The sequence below is a fragment of the Apostichopus japonicus genome, chromosome 16 (assembly GCF_037975245.1).
Source record: "Apostichopus japonicus isolate 1M-3 chromosome 16, ASM3797524v1, whole genome shotgun sequence".
Lineage (NCBI taxonomy): Eukaryota > Metazoa > Echinodermata > Holothuroidea > Aspidochirotida > Stichopodidae > Apostichopus > Apostichopus japonicus.
In genome coordinates, this window is record NC_092576.1 from 17725303 (window position 1) to 17745299 (window position 19997).

At 37.4% G+C, this 19997-nt stretch overlaps 1 protein-coding gene across 2 annotated transcripts; it reads right to left on the reverse strand.

Annotated features, from left to right (window-relative positions):
* Positions 1-8860: 8860 nt before the first annotated feature.
* LOC139983538 (uncharacterized) lies at positions 8861-17203 on the reverse strand. Of its 2 annotated transcripts, none has more exons than XM_071997161.1 (4): positions 17035-17203; positions 14067-14169; positions 12795-12938; positions 8861-12199 (listed from the first exon to the last, which is right to left on the reverse strand). In XM_071997161.1, the coding sequence occupies exons 2-4, from the start codon at positions 14145-14147 to the stop codon at positions 11678-11680; spliced, it is 747 nt and encodes a 248-aa protein (XP_071853262.1). In that variant the 5' UTR covers positions 14148-14169; positions 17035-17203; the 3' UTR covers positions 8861-11677. The 2 variants fall into 2 exon arrangements, with proteins under 2 accessions (XP_071853262.1, XP_071853261.1); XM_071997160.1 differs by having other exon boundaries at positions 14067-14172; positions 17035-17201.
* Positions 17204-19997: the final 2794 nt, after the last annotated feature.

Genomic DNA, 19997 nt, shown 5'->3' on the forward strand with positions numbered 1-19997 from the left:
ATGTTCCAAGTAGAACACGATAGAGTGCTCAATTCCACGTTATGAAGAAGAGCGTAATGTAAATTCTGATTTTTGCAACCAAACCTCTACTCAGAGTTTCATGCTTACTAGCAATCGTCAGGAGGTGTACTAAAAAGCTATCTCTCTTTCATCTTAGTTTTGACTTTATTTTGGGGGTGTTTTGGTTGGTGTCTGCAGCTTGCGAGGATTTCTGATCTTTTGTTCAAGAGATTAGGGCTAGAATGATCTATTATTGCTAGTTTCTCGGCCTGGCATAAATTACAAGAACCTGAGCTGTTGATCAATGTGTTTGATCTCCTGACAATGGACCAGGAGATTTGGAAGGCTCTATTACTTTCCTTTAAAGACCAAAAATGCTTTGAAAGCTCAGGTTCTCCGTGATATTTCTTCAAGTTGAACGACTTTTTGTGGTTATTAAACCTTGTTTTGAACTGCCCTCCGCACATACCAATATAAATAGACTTAGAATCTCCAGCAGTCACTTCAGCTTTGTATACTATGGAGGGGGCAAGCACTCTCCTCCGAGGGGGCAGGTCTCTCGCATTCTGCAGTTGCATCCATGCTTGGGTGAATTTTCAACGGCTTTTGACAGAACTATATATATATATATATATATATATATATATATATATATATATATATATATATATATATATATATATACAATATAATATAATATAACGAAAATCTACGTTTACTCCAAAAGAAAATATTATTAGAGAAAACCAGAGAAGTAAGATATGACTCATAATTGACAAATAAGGAGTAAGTTTTAGAAAATATATGTTCAGTGGTACTGAACGTAAACGTTAACGTAAAGAAATCGATTGGATCTTTCGTATTAAGTCTCACATCACCGGCCTTAACAAAAACTTGGGACCCCTTAACAATTATCAGTTCTACAAGCATATGTTATTCGTTCTTTGCTCCTTAATCCGCTTCCTGTATAGTCATGGTTTATTTGGTTTTAATTCCATCATTGCAACTTACACTTATCTAGCGTCATACTTTCATTGTGTTACATTTTGTATTTTTCATTCGACTGTCAAGTATTGTTGACGAAGGTCCCAAGGGAACCGAAAATTCCAATATATTTTCTAAAACTTACTCCTTTTTTTCAATTATGAGTCATATCTTATTTTTCTGGTTTTCTTTAATAACATAAATATATATATATATATATATATATATATATATATAATATAAATATATATATATATACATACATATATATATATATATATATATATATATATATACTTACTTTTCTCAATATCGAAATTCAGTCCCATATATATAACGATTCGTACAACAGTGTATAAGAGACGAATACAAAAGAGATACAAATACGACCAAAGTGGTCGGAGCCAGAGCTACTACCGAACCGAACGATTCAGAACGGGAGCGAAAACTAATTCACACGTCTCGAGATCAGATTCAGCTGAGCTGGTGAGCAGATGTCACGTGACCTGCAATACTTACGTCACTGTCCACTGTCATATGTGGCTAAAAACAGTGACTAGTAGTTTAAAGAAATAGAAGGCGACATATATGATTACCAACATCACACTATCCCCCTTTCACTCCTTAACATGTCCCCAAGTTATGAGAACAGCGTAGTAAGGATCACTAATTTGACACATATTTAAAATCATGCATATACTAATTCAATACATCAAACTGTATGAATACAAACTACTTATAAAAACAAAGTATATCTAATAGTTCCTTTAATGCAAACGAGACCGTTTACACTCAACAACATAAGGTCAAAACTTATTTTTGAGATAAAAACACATCTCATGTCGATCTGTACCGACTAAACGTTTTGCTTTCCACGAGAGTTTACTACCCTCGTACCTTTCTACTTGCACCGTTTCAAAATATCTTTCCAAATAAAACACGATTCGATGGTGATGATACCGGAGATCTGTAGAAATATAAATGCCTTCTTCCTCCAGTAATTATTGTACTGCGCACGCGCTACAATATTGGGATTACTAGCCCGCTCCATCATCTACATGGCTGGCTGGTGAATGCCAGCTGAACATACACTCTTCATAGCAATCTCAAATTCACAAGTTGGGTACGCAGGAAACAATCCAGACCCAGAATTGCAAAGAATTGTGGGGGCGAACAGTTAATTCTACCATGTAAATAAAATAGACATGTAAAGAAAAATGACTCAGCTGTTACACCGAAAGTGGTCTTCAGCAACGGGAACAAGCTATCTACTTGAAGGGTAAACTTGAATACAGGAGCGCAACTAAAAGAGTCTGAACAGGAAAGGGAAGGGGGGGGGGGGTGGGTGGGAATCAGCCGAGGTATTTTATTACACCCTAGGAAATATTGGATAAATAGCAATGACTTATAACTTTCATGGAGAAAAAAAATGAAGACTTCAAGAAGCGGCCGGCCCAGTGAAATATTTGTTTCCTCGGTGCCAGCCGGACCTGGCATTCGACATCACTGTGTATCAGTGATGATATGAATCCCTAAATTAGATATGTAAGCGATCCTGTGATGCCGTAATCCACTGGCGCAATTCAGGAACCACACTTGGTCTTGAAGTAATCTCGATATTAGAAAAAATTGAAAACACTACAGACTTTAACTTATACATCTATTTTCCATAATTAATACCATAATTAATGAGTACAAGCAATTGAAATATTGTTTCTCTATGGAAATTTGATGATGATTTCAAAAAGTCTAGTCTTCAAGCTGAATTTTGAGGGAAAAAGTGTCTAATTTGCATAGATTCAAAATGGCCACCAACTTTATGATTTTGGTGTATAACTCAAGATTCAATACTAGTAGAGACTTCGTTGTTGTGTCTATACCTTCGTTTTCAGGGTCAAAGAATACGTTTATAACATTAGTTGTATGATTGGATAATAAATGTTTACACTTAATTTGCGTCAATTCAAAATGGCCGCCATTTTGATGCTTTAATGCATAACTCAAGATTCAAGACCTGTAGAGACTGCATTATTGTGTCTATACCTATGTTTTCAGTGTCAATACATTCATATATACCGGAGTTATATCATTGGGTAATATGCTCACACCTATTTTGCACAAGTTCAACATGGCGCCATTTTAAAATTTATCTAATTTGTCTTTCTCGTTTTTAGATTAATGTCACTCTTTTCCAAAAACGGTTTCTAGAGTTTGAAAATGATAATTAATACTTTTTACATTGCATTGGAACATAAAGAATTCATTGATCATTTACGATGAAATTTATATGTCTCTGAATAACTGCCAATTAATTGTCTCTTACGTTGAAGCATTCAGGTCCACAATTTCTACAGCCACATTGGCCAATAAAAGGAATACGTGCCTTTCTGCACTTGCACTGCATGGTGTTATATGCTGTTGTACATCCGCGAGAAATCAGTTACACACAGACGTCGGGAATGGGATCCAGAGTCATCAGAATGGGTCGTAATCCTGTATCTCCTCGCTTCCAACCCATATCAGCTAGATCTGGTAGATCAGGTTTTGGGTAGTGAGCTTCTTTCCATACCATGGTTTGGAAGTGTATACACGCTGGAAATGATGATGTAGCGAATCACTGGTTGGAGGCATGTATAAAGACTCATGTAATCAAATATGATTTGACGTGCAGTATCCATCGAAACTGTATCAACACCTTACATGAATGATACAACCTTTATTTGGATGATATCTTATCTGCATTCAGTAAGCCTTCACCAAGACCTCTCAGTAGTTCAAAGTGGGTAGCAAACACTCTCCATGATGTTTTCTTTGTGTGACCAAAGACGTAAGGAATTGTGTCGCCGCTGTTAATGCGTGGAATGGAAGTAAGGCATTATCCATAAGTGGTTGCATTGGACACTGTGAAAATGTGCAACCAAGAGTAGATGGACATCGGGGTCTTGTGCTGAAACCACAACTGTGTAAAAGGGATGTTGACTGCGTGCAGGACAAGTCTAGTATCTGCTTCTTCATGAGCTGGAACCACCTCCTTGTCGGGTGGAGCATTTTTAAGAGTAGGTTAGAAAGAAACCTCGCAAGATCTGACTTGTTGTCTGGTGAGGATAATGAAATTGGACCATGAAGTTGGGAGAGGAATATCTCTACCTTCAATCACGCGTCGTATTGGTCTTGTGGTTTTAAAGTGCCTTTCCGTGTCGTAGATTTGATTGACTCTTTACGATATCTGTCAAATATCACATCTATTCTACAATAGTCAGAGCTCGATTGATATATAGACTTTGTAAACTTGCTAGGTCTCCAAACGTCTTAGCATTAGTTGGCTTGCCGACAGCAATTACTCTGACCTCTCCATCTATCACCAAGCAAGTAGTACTTTTGTTGAGATCAATATTTGCAAGGCATTCGACTATCGGCTAGGATTGCTTTTTGCCCTGTCCTAAGCGTACCATTAACATTGGCAAGGGCATGTGGTACAGGCATCAGTTCATGCTTCAGAACAGCATCAAGATCCACTTTGCGCCCTCCTGCATATGCAATGATGAGACGTTGCAAGATGTTCCTTGCATGGTTTTAGTGATATGGTCATAAAGTGATTTATTGGGTGAGGACTCTTCTGGATATATCACAAGTCTGTCTTTGACAAATTCCTGCAGCTGCTGCTTGCCATAGGGGTTAGCTTTTAACAACGAGCCTTGTTCATCAGCCACATCTTTCGTCACAATGCTTTGAAGAGCAGTTGGCTGGACAGTGGGATCAAAAATATTGAATCGTTGAAATACAGACACGTGTGACTGCTCATCAGTGTTGTTTTTCTCCTGGCGGCTAGGCATTTTCTTCAATTCGAAAGAGCCGGTCCGTGTGACTCATGTGATACATCTTTCGGGTTTCCAATGCAATATTTGAACGCAGATTGTAAGAAAAAGCCCAGCGAGATAGTGCAGAACTTGTCTTGGTAATTCCAACTATTCCATCACCACGCTTTCCCGTTCCGTTCCGTTCAACCGTTCTTGCGCTTGATCAGGATAACTTGATTGAATCGGCGACTTGATCCCTTCACAACAAAGTTTTCCCGCTGAAACTCGATTTTATCTGCTGGCAACTGTGACATCTCTGCAAGATACACGGGACCCCAACGCCCATAATTATAGTGGTCATACCTAAGAAATTAGGGCAACACCTCGCGGAAGGCAAACAGGTGAAGATCCCATACACCATCATGTTGGGCACGCGTGAACATAAGGAGAGTCTCAACTATTTGTATGTATTTCCACCAGAAGTTAAAGTTGACATTTTCCTCTCGTCTCTTTTCTTCAAAACTTCCATTATTCTACTGATTACTGACTGTTGAGAATTCATATCAGGTCCTGTGTATCAGCCTGTGAAATGTCATCGTATATTTGCTTGTCAGTAGCGTCAGCATGGTGTAGAATACTTGGTCCTAGCAAACGTCACAAAGCATGAACTGTCAGTTTATGGGCCCTCGTTGCCTGGTTGTAGCTCTTACCATTCACTGCCTGTTGGGCAGTATTTTGTCCAAATATACCTGCCTCTATCCATACCTATGTTAATTCCGAGCCCTCCATATGCGTTCCAATGACGTTGAGAAAGTTCATTGATATATGAAGCCCTCCTAGTCGTGGTATGAGGTTCTTATACTCTTCTGGGTGAGCCCATTTGAGCTCCATTAGCTTGCAGTATAAGGCTTGGTCAACAGTTAGAACTGTACACTCCTGCCCTGCATGTGCATAGACTAGTAAGCACCTACGGAAAACTGCATCGAGAGTGTCATACTCATGAGCTGGAGCCTGGATTATAGGCATATAGTCACAAGTTGAGACAGAGAGGAAATTTTTTCGCTAAAAACTGTCCAGCTGGAAGTAACTGTCCCTCTATGCCGCCCATTTTTTTTTTTATAAAAATTGATCGCTTGTTTTGTTGGATCATCCAACATTGGAATTCGAAGGGTTTTAAGTCTTCAGTTATGCACAACAACCATCAAAACGCGCGGCCATTTTGAATTTATGCAAATTAGGTGTCAACTTATGACCTAATGATACAACTATTATTATAATTGCATTCTTTGACCCTACAAACAAGGGTAAAGACACAAGAACAAAGTCTCTACGACCCTTAAATCTTGAGTTATGCACAAAAATCATCAAAATGTCGGCCATTTTGAATTTATGCAAATTAGGCATGCTTCTCTTCAAAATTCAACTTGGGACCAGACCTTATGTAACCAGCATAAAATTTCACATTAGAGAAACTAATTTAATTGCTTGTACTCAACAATGCCTTTGACAAGTTCCTTTTTGAGAAATGGAACCAGTATATATCCGGAATAAGCCCTTATTCTGTCCCTCTCCTTCCTTCTTCCCTAACTCCCTTTCCATGTCCCTTCGGCTCAAAGATCCCGTGCAAAACAACTGTCCTGAGGTAAATCCATGCCGTGGCGCTGTTACTATAGAGAATGTTGGTAAAATTTCTTGTTAACGAAAGTTATCATTTCTTACTGAATTTAGAACACGTCATTTTGTTTTTTATGTGACAAATTGAAAGTAATACCCTTATTTCGGAATCAGATGTATACGGAAGCACCTGTATATGGAAGACTTGCAGCCGTGACGTACTAAAGACAGGATCCGGGCATTGTCAATTTAATATCGACACGTACAAATATTTTTGATGACACGAAGTAAAAATTGTCCACGTTAGATTACTTATACCTACTGTACTAGGAGTTAGGCAGGGTTGCCCCTTGAGTCCTTATTTTTTTTAATTTATGTGCGGAACTCTTATCACTTAGTGTTTTGCATAATAAGGAAATAAGGGGCCTTTGTATAGGAAACTATAATTTCAAACTTTTACAGTATGCTGATGATACTGTTTTCGTTTTAGATAGCTCTAGAGGTTTATTACAGAATACTTTGCACATTTTAAGTGTCCTGAAGGAAGCCTCTGGGTTGGTTAATTATAATAAGTCTGTTCTTTTTCCTCTTGGCTCTTTTGCTCGTGATTGGCCTTTTACTTCATTCAGTGGTATTGCTGTTAGCAGTGGACCAGTTAGCTATTTGGGCATTTTCTTTACGAACAATAGAAATGATTTGTTTGAGCTTAACTATACTCCAAAGTTATCCCGACTAAAATCATGCCTACGTTCGTGGTCTGTCAGGGATATGACCCCAATTGGCCGGAATAGCATAGTTAAGTCTCTTGCCCTTTCGCAACTTGTGTTTCTATGCCTTGTCTTACCTAACCCTCCCCTCTAGTTTTGTTAAGGATGTGGAAAGAATAATCTTCGATTTTATTTGGTGTGGGCGCCCTGACAAGGTTAAGAGGAGTACTATGATTAATAATATTGATGAAGGAGGACTAAGGGTTACACACATTGATAGTTTTATGAAATCCTTAAAATGTACTTGGGTTCGCCGTTATTTTTCTGTTTATGAGAGCCCTTGGAAAATATTTTTCACTACCGTTTTGAAGCCATATGGAAATAAATTCTTCTTCCAGTGTAATTGTTCAAAAACGGATATTAGTTTTATTAAGAATATTTTTCTCCGCCAAGTTTTGGATGCTTGGTGTGAAGTATCTTATGCCCCACCTAATAATAATTTTGGAAATGAGTATATCTGGAATAATTCCAGTGTAAAAATTAACAGTGAGACCAGTTTTTATGATATTCTGTTCAAAAAGGGGATTGCCGACTTTTTTGATGTTAACAATAGACCTCTTGATTTCCTTACTTTTGTTAGGACCTACAATATTGGTAATTTTGCCTCTATTCACTACTGGGGTTTAATTAAAGCGATTCCTTGTCATTGGAAAATCGGCTTACAGGATACCGATAATAACCCTACTGTCAGTGAACTCTTACTTGAGAAAATTATGGGTAATTATTCCGTTTCCCACATACTTTATCCGGTTTTTCTAAAGGGGTAACCTCTTTGCCCACCTCACTTAATAAGTGGAACACTGTTTATTCTTTTGAATCTGAGCAGTGGGTGATGTTGTTTAGAATGCCATACAAGAGTATTACTGAAGCACCTTTGCAATATTTTCAGTTCAAATATTTGCATAGAATTATCCCTACTATAAGAAAATGCTTTTTAAAATGAATATTGTAGACTCGCCAAATTGTTCGTTTTGTTAGTTACATGAGGAGACTATTGGACACCTCTTTTGGGAATGCAGCCTGGTCTCTTATTTTATTTAAGATATTGAGAGACGACTATTGAACAAGCAGTTTTTCTTTTCGAAAAAAAGATATTTTCTTTGGTTTTCTATGTCAGGAATATAGTCCATATAATTTTCTGATATTACATATGAAGATTTATATTTCCGATTGCTTAAGAAGAAATGTACAACTAGACACGGAAACATTCTTTTATAAGTTTAAGTTTGCTGTAAAAGTTCAACAGTATTGTAAGAAACGCTATTTATATGATGACTTAAAAAACAGCTCCATTCTAGATTAATTATTGTGTAACAACAAAATAACATTTGACATTGCATGTTTCTGTATATATATTGTCGAAGAAATAAACAGGAAAAAAAAAAGATTACTTATACGATTAATGAAGTAGAAATAATTTTACATGGTAAATAATTGAAAGAACAAATGTTAATTTTTCCTTGATTTGATTTTTATTTGGCTTTGAATTGTATTAATCCGCGTTGTAAATATATATATATCGTACATAGCCTAATGGTTAGGGTGTCAGCATGTAAATGTAATATATATATACATATATATATATATATATATATATATATATATATATATATATATATATATGTATATATATATATATATATATATATATATATATATATATATATATATATATATATATATATATATATATATATATTGTTTTTTGTTTTTTATTCTTCACGAATGCGTAATGAGGCGTAATCTCTTGTTAAATTTAGCTTTCTGTCTTCAATTTTATAATACAATAATTCAAAATAATTATTGCCTTTTTCATTCATCTTTTTCTCGCTTAGTAATCACAATTTATTTAAGATTAAATTTATGCTCATGGATGCCTAGGCTCGATTTCCCGCCGAAGCACTATTTTATTCTTTTATTATGATTATTATTTATTTTTTGGGTTGTTGTTAATTTCTGCATGTCTATGCATGGTGTTTAAGTTTCTCTCGCTTTGTTTGTTTGTCTGTTTCTTTTTGAGGGGGGGGGGAGGGGTAGGTTGTTTATTTGGTATTTGTTTCGCGTAAACACAGTAGGTCATTGCAATATTTCGCACAACTTGTCAATAGAAACCGTTTGGAACTTAAGACCTGAGTAGTAAATTTGATTTTTGTCTCGCTCGTCGCCTTTCACTTGAAATTTTAATGAAAGTATATATAAGGACGAAAACTGTACCTGCAAAAGAAATGCTTCTTTTGTACAGTGTAAGGCCACCACGGCATCTTTTCTGACAAGCTTGATCATAATTGTTCTTCGGAACCGTTGTGTCATTACTTAGCCTTTACAAACCGTTAAGTGTGGAAACAGCTATGCTCCTGTTAGAACAACTTCTCATTTCTTAAATGCTGATTAACTGAGGCAGGCGTTTGAAAGACAGATACGGTAACGTCATAAACAATGCCACGAGCTCTCCGTGCATTAAAAACAATCGAAATGTGCGGTATTCATGACAGTATACAAAGCAGGTAATGCGGATACAGCAGACGTAGCCGAGAATAAAACCTAGTAGCGTGGAGAATCCAATTATGACATACTAGGATTTTCTACTGGTAAACTTTACTCATTGTCGAATAAATCTATCTAATTTCTACCTTATCTAGCTTTTGCTCTGTATTTAACGTATTATGACTAAAACAAACATGAAATTCACGACAATTCCATGTGACTTGTATATTCGTTCAAAAATAGCTCCGTTTCGAATCTAACGCTCCGTTGCTATGGTAACATCGTGGAACTACAGAAGGTACGTCGGGAGTATTTATAGTAAAAGGTAGCCAAATGAAAAGAAAAAAAAGATAAAAGAACGGATGGCCTATATTGACTTTTTAGGCAAACAGTGCATATATTTCTTCATATCCTCTCCACAGTATATTTTCTCGACGTTTTCATTGGATAATAGCCTTGCCGCTAATGGATAGATGACAGGTAGAAGATGGCCATCGATGGCGCTCTCAACTTCTCGTGCCACGGCTGGCACTTACCAGTAGTAACCGACATATTTACTGGCGAAATCCCGACCGAACATATTTTAACTCTTCTACAGACTTTTCTACACTGATCCCAGAAAGCAGTAAGTGCCGTCAAAATGCCTCAGTTGCTAATAGGCTCATTTCCATGATGTAACAATGTTCTCGTTTAGAATAGAACTGAAGTCAAAAGTAAGGCATACACTGATAGGCCTAGACTAGGTATTCGTTGCAGAATATGCATAGGCTAACTTCACAGACAGACACACATGCAGACAGACAACTTCAGATAATGCAAAATATCAATAACCGTAATCACGTTTTGTTTACTTTGTCTTCAAATGTCGTCCTTTTCTTCTCTGCAACCCCGGGCCGTCATTTGGAGTCGTTCCAACAACCAAATTAAGGCAAAGAACGACGTCAAGATATATCCAACCTCTAGACTACACTGCTTGCGTGTGTGTGTGTGTGTGTGTGCTGTTCCGTAAAAATAGATTCCCCACATTATACGTCTTGAAGAGTTTGAGAATATTAAAAATTCAACGAACATTCTGTCATTGCAAGGATCTTTAATTTATTTTTTACTTCGACTTTTTTCCAAACACTTTACAGAACGGTTGAAAAATATTTAAAAAAAGGAAGTCTAGAAATTAAATTTAAATTTATTCTACAAAAAATGAATTTGAGACAATAATGTCAGTTTACCGAAAAACTCAATCAATGATACATCTATAGAAATGCATCAGATAAGGTCGCAAAGCATTCTCCTCTGGTCATATAGGCAGGCCATATTGCAAGTAATTCCAAGTTTGGGATGCACCGACAGCAATTTAACAAGGAAACAACACTCATGGCCTGTCAATTGTGGTTTTCTCTCGCACATATAATGCTGGGACAGATGGACCCGGCGTAGATCTCTGCCATTGAGGAGTGCGGAATGGTATGTCCCTGAACCAGGATACAGGCCGACTAACAGATTATTTATACAAAAGAACACATCTACAAGTAGAAGCAAACTTTTAGAACTCGGTCTAGTTCTTCTTGTATATAGTACTTAATTCAATTTACATTGTCGAATTTGAGTAGACCTACTGTCCTGCCCCTATTTTGCTTTCCTTTTTTTATTTTTCTTCATTTTCATCATTCCATAACAAAACTACTAGGCGTCGCGCTTTTTTTTAAAAGATAAAAGTCGTTGGAAACATAATTTTACGGATAACAACAAAACATCGCTCAGCGATTTCATACCAAAAATTCATGCTTGGATGGGTGAATATATTACCAACATTTTACATCTTTCAAGCAAAATTAATTTACTATTTTCTGCCGTAAAATTTGGGAAAATAATCACTTAACTGACATTGGTAATTAATTATTAATACATTATTAATGCGTGATGATCATGAATTCTAAATACAGTATTAATGCGTGGTGATAATGAATTATTAATATAATATTAATGCGTGATGATGCTAACTACGATACTTTTTTACGGTACTACCAAACGCGTCTAGGCACGTTTACGATACTGTTTGCCGCTATGTCCATAGTCGTGACCGTATCTGGCCTCTTCAGTCTCGACTCTACTTCTTCCCTGATAGGCAGGGCGTGCCTGAATTGGTCGACGCTGAGCGACCATTTTCTCTCTACCTGCTCTCTCAGATTTCCATTGATTAATACTTCGGAAAGGAGGATTGTTCATGTTCCTGTGGTTGATTTTATCATCATCGTCATCCTCGCCGTCGTCATTACCGTGGTGTGGACGGCCGTCATGATCTTCAGAACTGTCGTCTGTATTGTCACCATCTCCGTGGTGTGGACGGCCGTCATGATCTTCAGAACTGTCGTCTGTATCGTCATCATCTCCGTGGTGTGGACGGCCGTCATGATCTTCAGAAGTGTCGTCTGTATCGTCATCATCTCCGTGGTGTGGACGGTCGTCATGATCTTCAGAACTGTCGTCTGTATTGTCACCATCTCCGTGGTGTGGACGGCCCTCATGATCTTCATGATTTTTATCTGGGCTGCCACCCTGTAACAAAGAAATAATTATAATATTAGGGAGATATTAAATAATATGAATATGAAATATCTTACAAGGAAAACAAAGCAGTAATAAAATCACGTCAAAGACCATATCATTCTTTATAATGTACTATAATATAGATTTGTAACTTTGTCTTCTTGTTTAGTTAGGAGTGGGAATCCAGGTAAATAAATTATGCCTGTTCTCTTGCGGGTTCTTGTGTAACGCTCTGTCACCGTGGTAACAAGCAAAATCACTACGTATATAGAAAAATAGGTAAACGTTGAGTAGACAGTCCCTTTAATCATTGCATATATTCCGGAATGACTATCGACCATCGGTAAAAGTGAGATTTGTCGGGACAAAACGTCCTAACTATCTCATACACCTTGTTGTGGGACAAAACTATGTTTGCATCTCATGATTAGTAAAAATAACAACATAAAAACAGGAGAAATAAGAAATTTGGAAGAGGGCAAAATGGCCCCCCCCCCTGGCCCCACTCCCTTGATCCACCTCTGAGTTAAGCACAACAAAATGTATGGCCTTTCAATAAACTTCGGCCACCGGCCGAAAAATACTCTTTCTGGGAGATTCTCACCTCTTCCCATCGAACTGCGTACGTAATACCGACTGCAATTCCCACGATGACAAGAAGGAACAGGAAGACACCCAGTAATCTCATGCCAGTACATCCTTTGCGTTCTTTTACGACAGTGTCGTACTTCGGAGGCAGTGGTTGTACCTGTTGGTAATATATATCGATAATTTTCATCTTCCATTTTTGTTTTTTTGATGTCCCTTATTTGTAGAAATAATCAACATATATCTGACTTTTTCCCGCATAAGCCTCAAGCTAAATATATATATAAAAAAAAGTAACAATTCATTCTTATCGACACTGCTTATACGAAAGTCATTGGGCCGGTCGACTCCTGTTGCATCAAACTAAAGGGTGCAAACGTGAAGTAATATCAATATAATATCAATAAACTAAGAAACTATGGTTTGAAGGGGGTAGCCACCAAATCTTTTTCTTGGATCATTTTTATCTTGCTAATTATACTGACCATATACGGTAGTGGTTTGAGAGCTTCACGATATTTAAACAAAGAACGACTTCATTTGTAGCGAATTATGAACGATGTATTCCTTATAAGTATGAATTCCACACAGCCATTACAATAAGGTTAAACAGAGTGTCAAACACCCAAGTATTTAACATCTTCTCATAACAATTCGACATGTACAGCTATACGTCGCGCACAATAGAGAAGGGCTTTGTATTCATATTATATCAGGATATACAATGCCATATTTTACAATACGGATATGTGGAGGGGGCAGGGATATTGCGCCTCGGGCCCAGATGGTGTTAATCTGACACTCAGAGTATTCAATTATGTGTGAATATACCTTTGTTTGGGGAAACTATGATACTCTTTAAAGAAAAGCTTCCCAAGATAGAGCTTGGATGGGAGCGAAACCAACCAACCCAGACAGGTTACCTGACCTACTTTCAACATCGGTCTCCTGACACCCTGACTGTTTGAGAGGCAATGAAACTTTTCTTAAGTAAGGTCACCCATGAGAGAACCTGGGCACGAAACACCAAACAACCGAACGACTGATTCGCTTTCAACCTCAGTCTCCATGTATCGAGAATGATTCTGTGTGATCAACGTCAAGAATATATCACGATTCCCCTCGAAAGGGAACGCAATGCTACACATGATCTTAGCCAAAGGCCGAGTCGGTGAAAATGATGCGCAATGATAAAACACACTTCAAATCTATAAACTCTAAAAGCGTTATGATATGCCGCTATGAATGGTAATTTATACACATATATGGTATAGTGAACTTTATATACCTCCACGTGGACGTACTCCGTGGTGTTGTCTCCATTTTTCAATTCCTCCTTGTTGATTGTGTAGACGCCTGGCTTCACCATGACGAAAATCTGTCAACAAACACTGCTGCCATGGTGATGGAAAAGGAGGAGAAAAGAAGAATAATATGACGTCACTTTATTTCTGAACCACTCATTCGATAATATAGTATCACGTGACGTTTCCAAAACTGTGAGAATAATTGGTTCAGCGGATATCGGTGTGGAATTATCAATCTGGATCGTAGTCTGAGATCTTCTTTGACGTCATATGTAGCCACGAAGACATGTGGACAGTGAAAAGTTGGGCAGTGTGTCAGGCTACGACAGATCATGATTATGCCAGGGAAGCTGAACATGTAGCATTTGCCCGACTGGCGGTCATGCAGAAAGCGAGAGATGGGTGGAGGCGGAAGGTTCATGCCTGAAGCTGCACAGTTTTAACAAAATATCCAATCATAGATTTGCTTGTGACCCAAACGGGCTCCGTACGTTAGTTACAGTAAACAGTCGTTGTGTGTGCTGATCAGTCGGTCAAGTGAGGGGTCATTAATAACACTACTATAATGTTTAAGTTCAAAGATTGTCCACATGACGACGGTCGAGTTGAATCGGGGTCACTCGTACAGTATGCTGCATGCGGGCTTTCTTTACATGCGGCTTTCTTTACACTTCCTTAAGTGGATCCACATATTAAGTACGAACTGTCGAAAAGTAGCTGGCATGGCCGTTTTTTGTTGATCAATGATATGAACATAGCAAGTGTGACAACCTTACTCCAAGTCTGACCTTTGTAAATGTGTTCACACCGGTTAACGCTTGACCTCCGTTGACCTTTGACCGTCATGAGAACTATTAAAGAAATTTGGCTCACCACGATGGAACTCAGTATATACCGTACCAATATTACGTTCGTTTCTTCAGTTTTCAGATTTGACATCTGTTGACCTCGTGAGACATTTGGCTGAAATCAAAACCATTACGCCTCTTTTCCTTTTCACGATTTATCCACAAACACAAGCATAAAATTAACTGTTGATGATGTCCTTTTAGATAGTAAAACGTCAAGGCGTCATATAGACCTATACACACAGGTACACTTTCACACAATTTCCTACACGCAGATGTAGGCTACACACAGATACAAACAACCAATCATCACTTCATAACATTATCATATTCATTGTGCCCGTCAACATGAACGTATCACGTGTTTGTAATTGTTTTGATCAACGCATTTATCAGTACATAGAAATGCTATGTAATCATGACAGTTGTAACGATCGAAGTCACCTCACATGTATCGTCAAGTCTACGTATCAACATCATTTATTCTCCTGAGTCGATTCGCCCACTAGTAGCATTCTCCACTGACTAGCAGAGGGGAGCGGGGGGGGGGGGGGAGTGCTGTGTTGGTGCGCCAGTAATCAAAGATCATTTTTCTTGTTTCATAATTTTCATAATCCGTTAAATATTAGACATGTTTTCTCAAAACTGCATCATGAAATGACAAATAATTTTTCGAATGGGCTTTTGTGGAACTGCAATAAAGTAGAAGGAGGATAAAGTCGACATTTTTTTATTTTAGAAGTGAACAAATTTGGTATAGCGAGTAGACATTTCGAATCAGAAAGTAGAATTTTGTGGACACAACAGTCCAAATTCTTGAAAAACTGGAAAAGCTTGACATGTCCAGTTATGATGTCACCATAGAGGAAAGATCGAGTCACAACACCTCCAAGCTTTCCTTCCTATCCCATTTTTTGATATATAGCGTTCTTTCGCCACATAATTACAATGTCACATCACCTTGAGAAATGCCATCATGCCGCAACATTGTTTTTATTTTGAAAGAATACGTCATTTAGGCCTACTATGAATTGACCAATCATTTTAAATCTATGTACAATATATGCAATCGATGTATGTAGCCTATGTATTGTAGTTTAGATCCACCTGCAAGCAGGAACTCGCGAATAAGCCTTATTGGCTTATCTAAGCCGCAAGCTGACAGAAGTCAGTCTCGTAGCTTCATACTTAACGACAATGATTTTGAATTGTCAATTGTAAACAACTCTGTAACTGGACGAAATACATTAATCTTAAAGTGACTCTAACAATATATATCGAATCTATAATCTATATACAAGCAATCTATATACGAGCTCGAATCTAATACAAGCATTGTCTTTCAGCACCCGATACTCATAGCTAGTACAGTAACTACTGTCCATGTCCCTTAACCGTGCATCAGTAACTACTGCGCTATGTTCGTACCACGGTAACATGTAGCACAGTAATTACTGCAAGTTTTTTCTTACTGAAAATCTAAAAAATAAAAAAATTAAAAATTAAATTTAACATTTAAAAAGTTTAAAAAAATTAAATTTAAAATTTTGTAAATTACTGCAAATTTTCCCCTGTCGGACTCGTAGTTCAACGTGTAACATCTTTCCAGTAAGTACTGTGCCAACTGTAACACATGTTACTGTGTTACGAATACAGCGCAGTAGTTACTGGTGCACGGTTGTGGAACATGAACAGTAGTTACTGTACTAGCTATGAGTATCGGGTGCTTTCAGACGCCCATATTCAAAACTTCTTCGTTTGATAAACGAGTCATACAACATCCTTCCGCACAGACCATGGTTATAATGTTATAATAGCTACACTGTCAGTTCACTTGATTTTGTCATAACATAAGAAATAAGTGTATCAATATATATACATGCTAGGTATGGACTATATGATACAACCTGTTGCCGGGTGATGGGGTTGAGACTTACTTTTGCCTGGTGTTCCCCAATAGGCTATCTTATTATCATCCTTCGTTCCCCATAAACTAAGAAAACATAACAAAAAGCTATTAACTATAGTTTAAGTATTAACTGACCAGGTGCTTCGGGCTTACCTCTACCCACTGCTAAAGAGTACTCGAAAATATACTTACGTGCTTCTATTAAGACAAAAAACAGCGACTTTTCCTTGTAAGTATTTGTTTCAAATTCTGCTTTTTACTTCCAACAGTGACTCAACGATTGTAGGTCTCCAATGTAATACACATACTTCCAGTTATATTAAAGGTTCCACTATGTACATCGTTACATATACAATAAGCTCTCTAGGTGTTTACTTTGCGGGTTTTAGATAGCTGATGAAGAGAGATATTAATCGTTTTCGATGAACTACTGGGATAAAGTCCATGTTGATCCCCAGACTCTTTGTTTAAAGTTCGGTTCGTGACTGAAGCTGCATGTTTTCGCAGTATAAATAAAAAACGATGTCACCATTCACGGAATATGTCAATTCACTATAGCTTTCATCGATACAAATATTACACAAAAAAACGGTGTTTTAGCGTGTGTCTTTCGATTCGATTAGTTTTAGAATGAAAACAATGGCAAGATATTGTGAAGATCATTGGGGGATTAACAATTAGCATATTGTTGAAAGACAATTGCAGTATCGAAATATATATAAATAAATATATATATATATATATATATATATATATATATATATATATATATATATATATATATATATATATATATATGAAGTTGGTTGGTTTGCGTCTATCTTGTTTTTTGCCCAAAATTCATCCTTTGAGACATATGGCAAGACACCATGTCAATTTAATGCGATTCTTAGAGACCTTTGTTGATTTGGCGTGGACTGAAACAGGCTAATTGGAAGGAACGGAGGGCTGGCTGGAAGCTAAACGTCAACGAAGGCAGCTTCAACTGGACCACTATCAACCCACGTCAATTGGGGCTGTCTTTCTGTGCAGGTCGGCCGTGGTCGCCATCATTTGGGCGTCCATCGTCGGGAAGATCGATTGGAGGATCTCCATTACCATGACGGTCCCCGGGATGATCACCACGGTGGCCGTCATGGTTTCCAGATCGACCGTTGTCGTTTTCACATTCGTAGTCATCATCTGGTGTGTCGTAAACGACGTCACCACCTTCTGGCATTTCTAGAGTGGTCAGGTATGTCACTGCCCTTGTCCCTTCTTCTGTCCCTCTCCTTCCTTCTTCCCTCCCTCCCTTCCCACGTCCCAACGGCCCTAGGATCCCGTGAAAAAAACAACTGTCATGAGTTAAATCCATGCTGTTGAGCCGTTACTACAAGGAATGTTGGTAATATTTCTTGTTAACGAAAGTATTAATTTCAGACTGAATTTAGAACACGTCATTATGTTTATATGACAAATTGAAAGTAATACACCTTATTTTGGAGTCATATGTATACGAAAGCACCCGGATATAGAAGAATGCAGCCGTGACGTAATCAAGACAGGATGGGGCTATGTCAATTTGATAACGACACGTACAAATATGTTTTATGACACGAGGTAAACATTTTCCACGTTAGATTGCTTATACGTTTAAAAGAGAAGAAATAATTTTACAAGGTAAGTCATTAAAAGAACAAATACTTATTTCTCCTTGATTTTTTTTATTTGACGTTGAATTGTACTAAACCGTATAATAATACTAATACTGTATTAAGAATTCATGATCATCACGCATTAATAATGTATTAATAATGCATTACCAATGTCAGTTAAGTGATTATTTTCCCCAATTTTACCGCAGAAAATAGTAAATTAATTTTGCTTGAAAGATGTAAAATGTTCGGTAATATATTCACCCATCCAAACATGATTTTGGTACGAAATAGTTGAGCGATGTGTTGTTTTATATCCGTAAAATTATGTTTCCAACGACTTTAAATTCTATCTTTATGAAAAAAGCGCAACGCCCAGTTTTGTAATGGAATGATGAAAGTAAAGAGAAATAAATAAAGAAAGCAAAATAGGGGCCTGACAATGGTTCTACTGAAATAAGACAAGTAAATTGAAGAAAGTATTACAAGAAGAACTAGACCGACTTCTAAAAGTTTGCTTCTACTTGAAGATGTGTTCCTTGTAATTTTTTTAGTCGGCCCGTATGCAGATTCAGAAGGGACATACCGTGCCGCGCTACTCAATTCCAGAGATCTATGCCTTCGTCCATCTGTCCATCATATGTACAAACAAAACCGTTACAACTGACAGGTCATCCAATTTGGCTAGGGACGATATCTATATTAACCATGTGTGTAAGTGTTAGTAACGACGACAATTGAATCTCGCTATTACATGCAAATAATCTAACACACACACACACACACACACATATATATATATATATATATATATATATATATATATATATAAACGAGTAGTGAACGAGCGCTGAATAAATTTCGTAACCTTTAACTACAATCAGCCACGATACAGACAAACCATTGGCATGCACCTAAACGAAAATGTGTACACACTTGGTCTTAATACCGAAGTAGAGTCCTTTAACGATACGTACAAAAGTGTATAAAAGACATATACAAAACAGATGCAAATACGAATAGTCCGAGCCAGGGCTACTACCGAACCAAACGATTCAGAACAGGAGAGAAAACGCATTCCCAAGTCTCCAAATCTGATTCCGAGCTGGATTGGTGAACAGACGTCACGTGACCTGTAAAACTTACGTCACTGTCCACGTGGAAATCATATCCACGATATTTTCTTTCAAAAGTGGAAACACTGTCACGAACATTTTTTAATGCAATAGTTCCTTTTACTTATTACTAGGAATAAACTAAGCCCCATTGCAAAAACGAAGAATCAACAGTATATGCACATTCATGCAAGAATAGAAAGAAAACGGAATAAATGTATTCCTCTGATAAATCTGATAAACTGTCGTGGATATCATGTTTGAATTAACCCATCAAAAGAAGCACCCATACAATAATAGAACGATCTGCAACTTGTTCACAAACGACGTACCGCAGAGAAACCTTAAAGAGCGGAAATCGTAATCGGCTCCAACAATATAAGTCATTCTTACAAGTCGTATCTCA

Excerpts from the sequence above, each read along its gene's own strand:
- LOC139983538 (XM_071997161.1), bottom strand. The coding sequence starts at position 14,147 with ATGGTGAAGCCAGGCGTCTACACAATCAACAAGGAGGAATTGAAAAAT. Across the intron at positions 12,939-14,066 it reads CGGAGTACGTCCACGTGGAG|GTACAACCACTGCCTCCGAA; the intron begins GTATATAAAGTT and ends TATTACCAACAG. Across the intron at positions 12,200-12,794 it reads ACGCAGTTCGATGGGAAGAG|GGTGGCAGCCCAGATAAAAA; the intron begins GTGAGAATCTCC and ends TCTTTGTTACAG.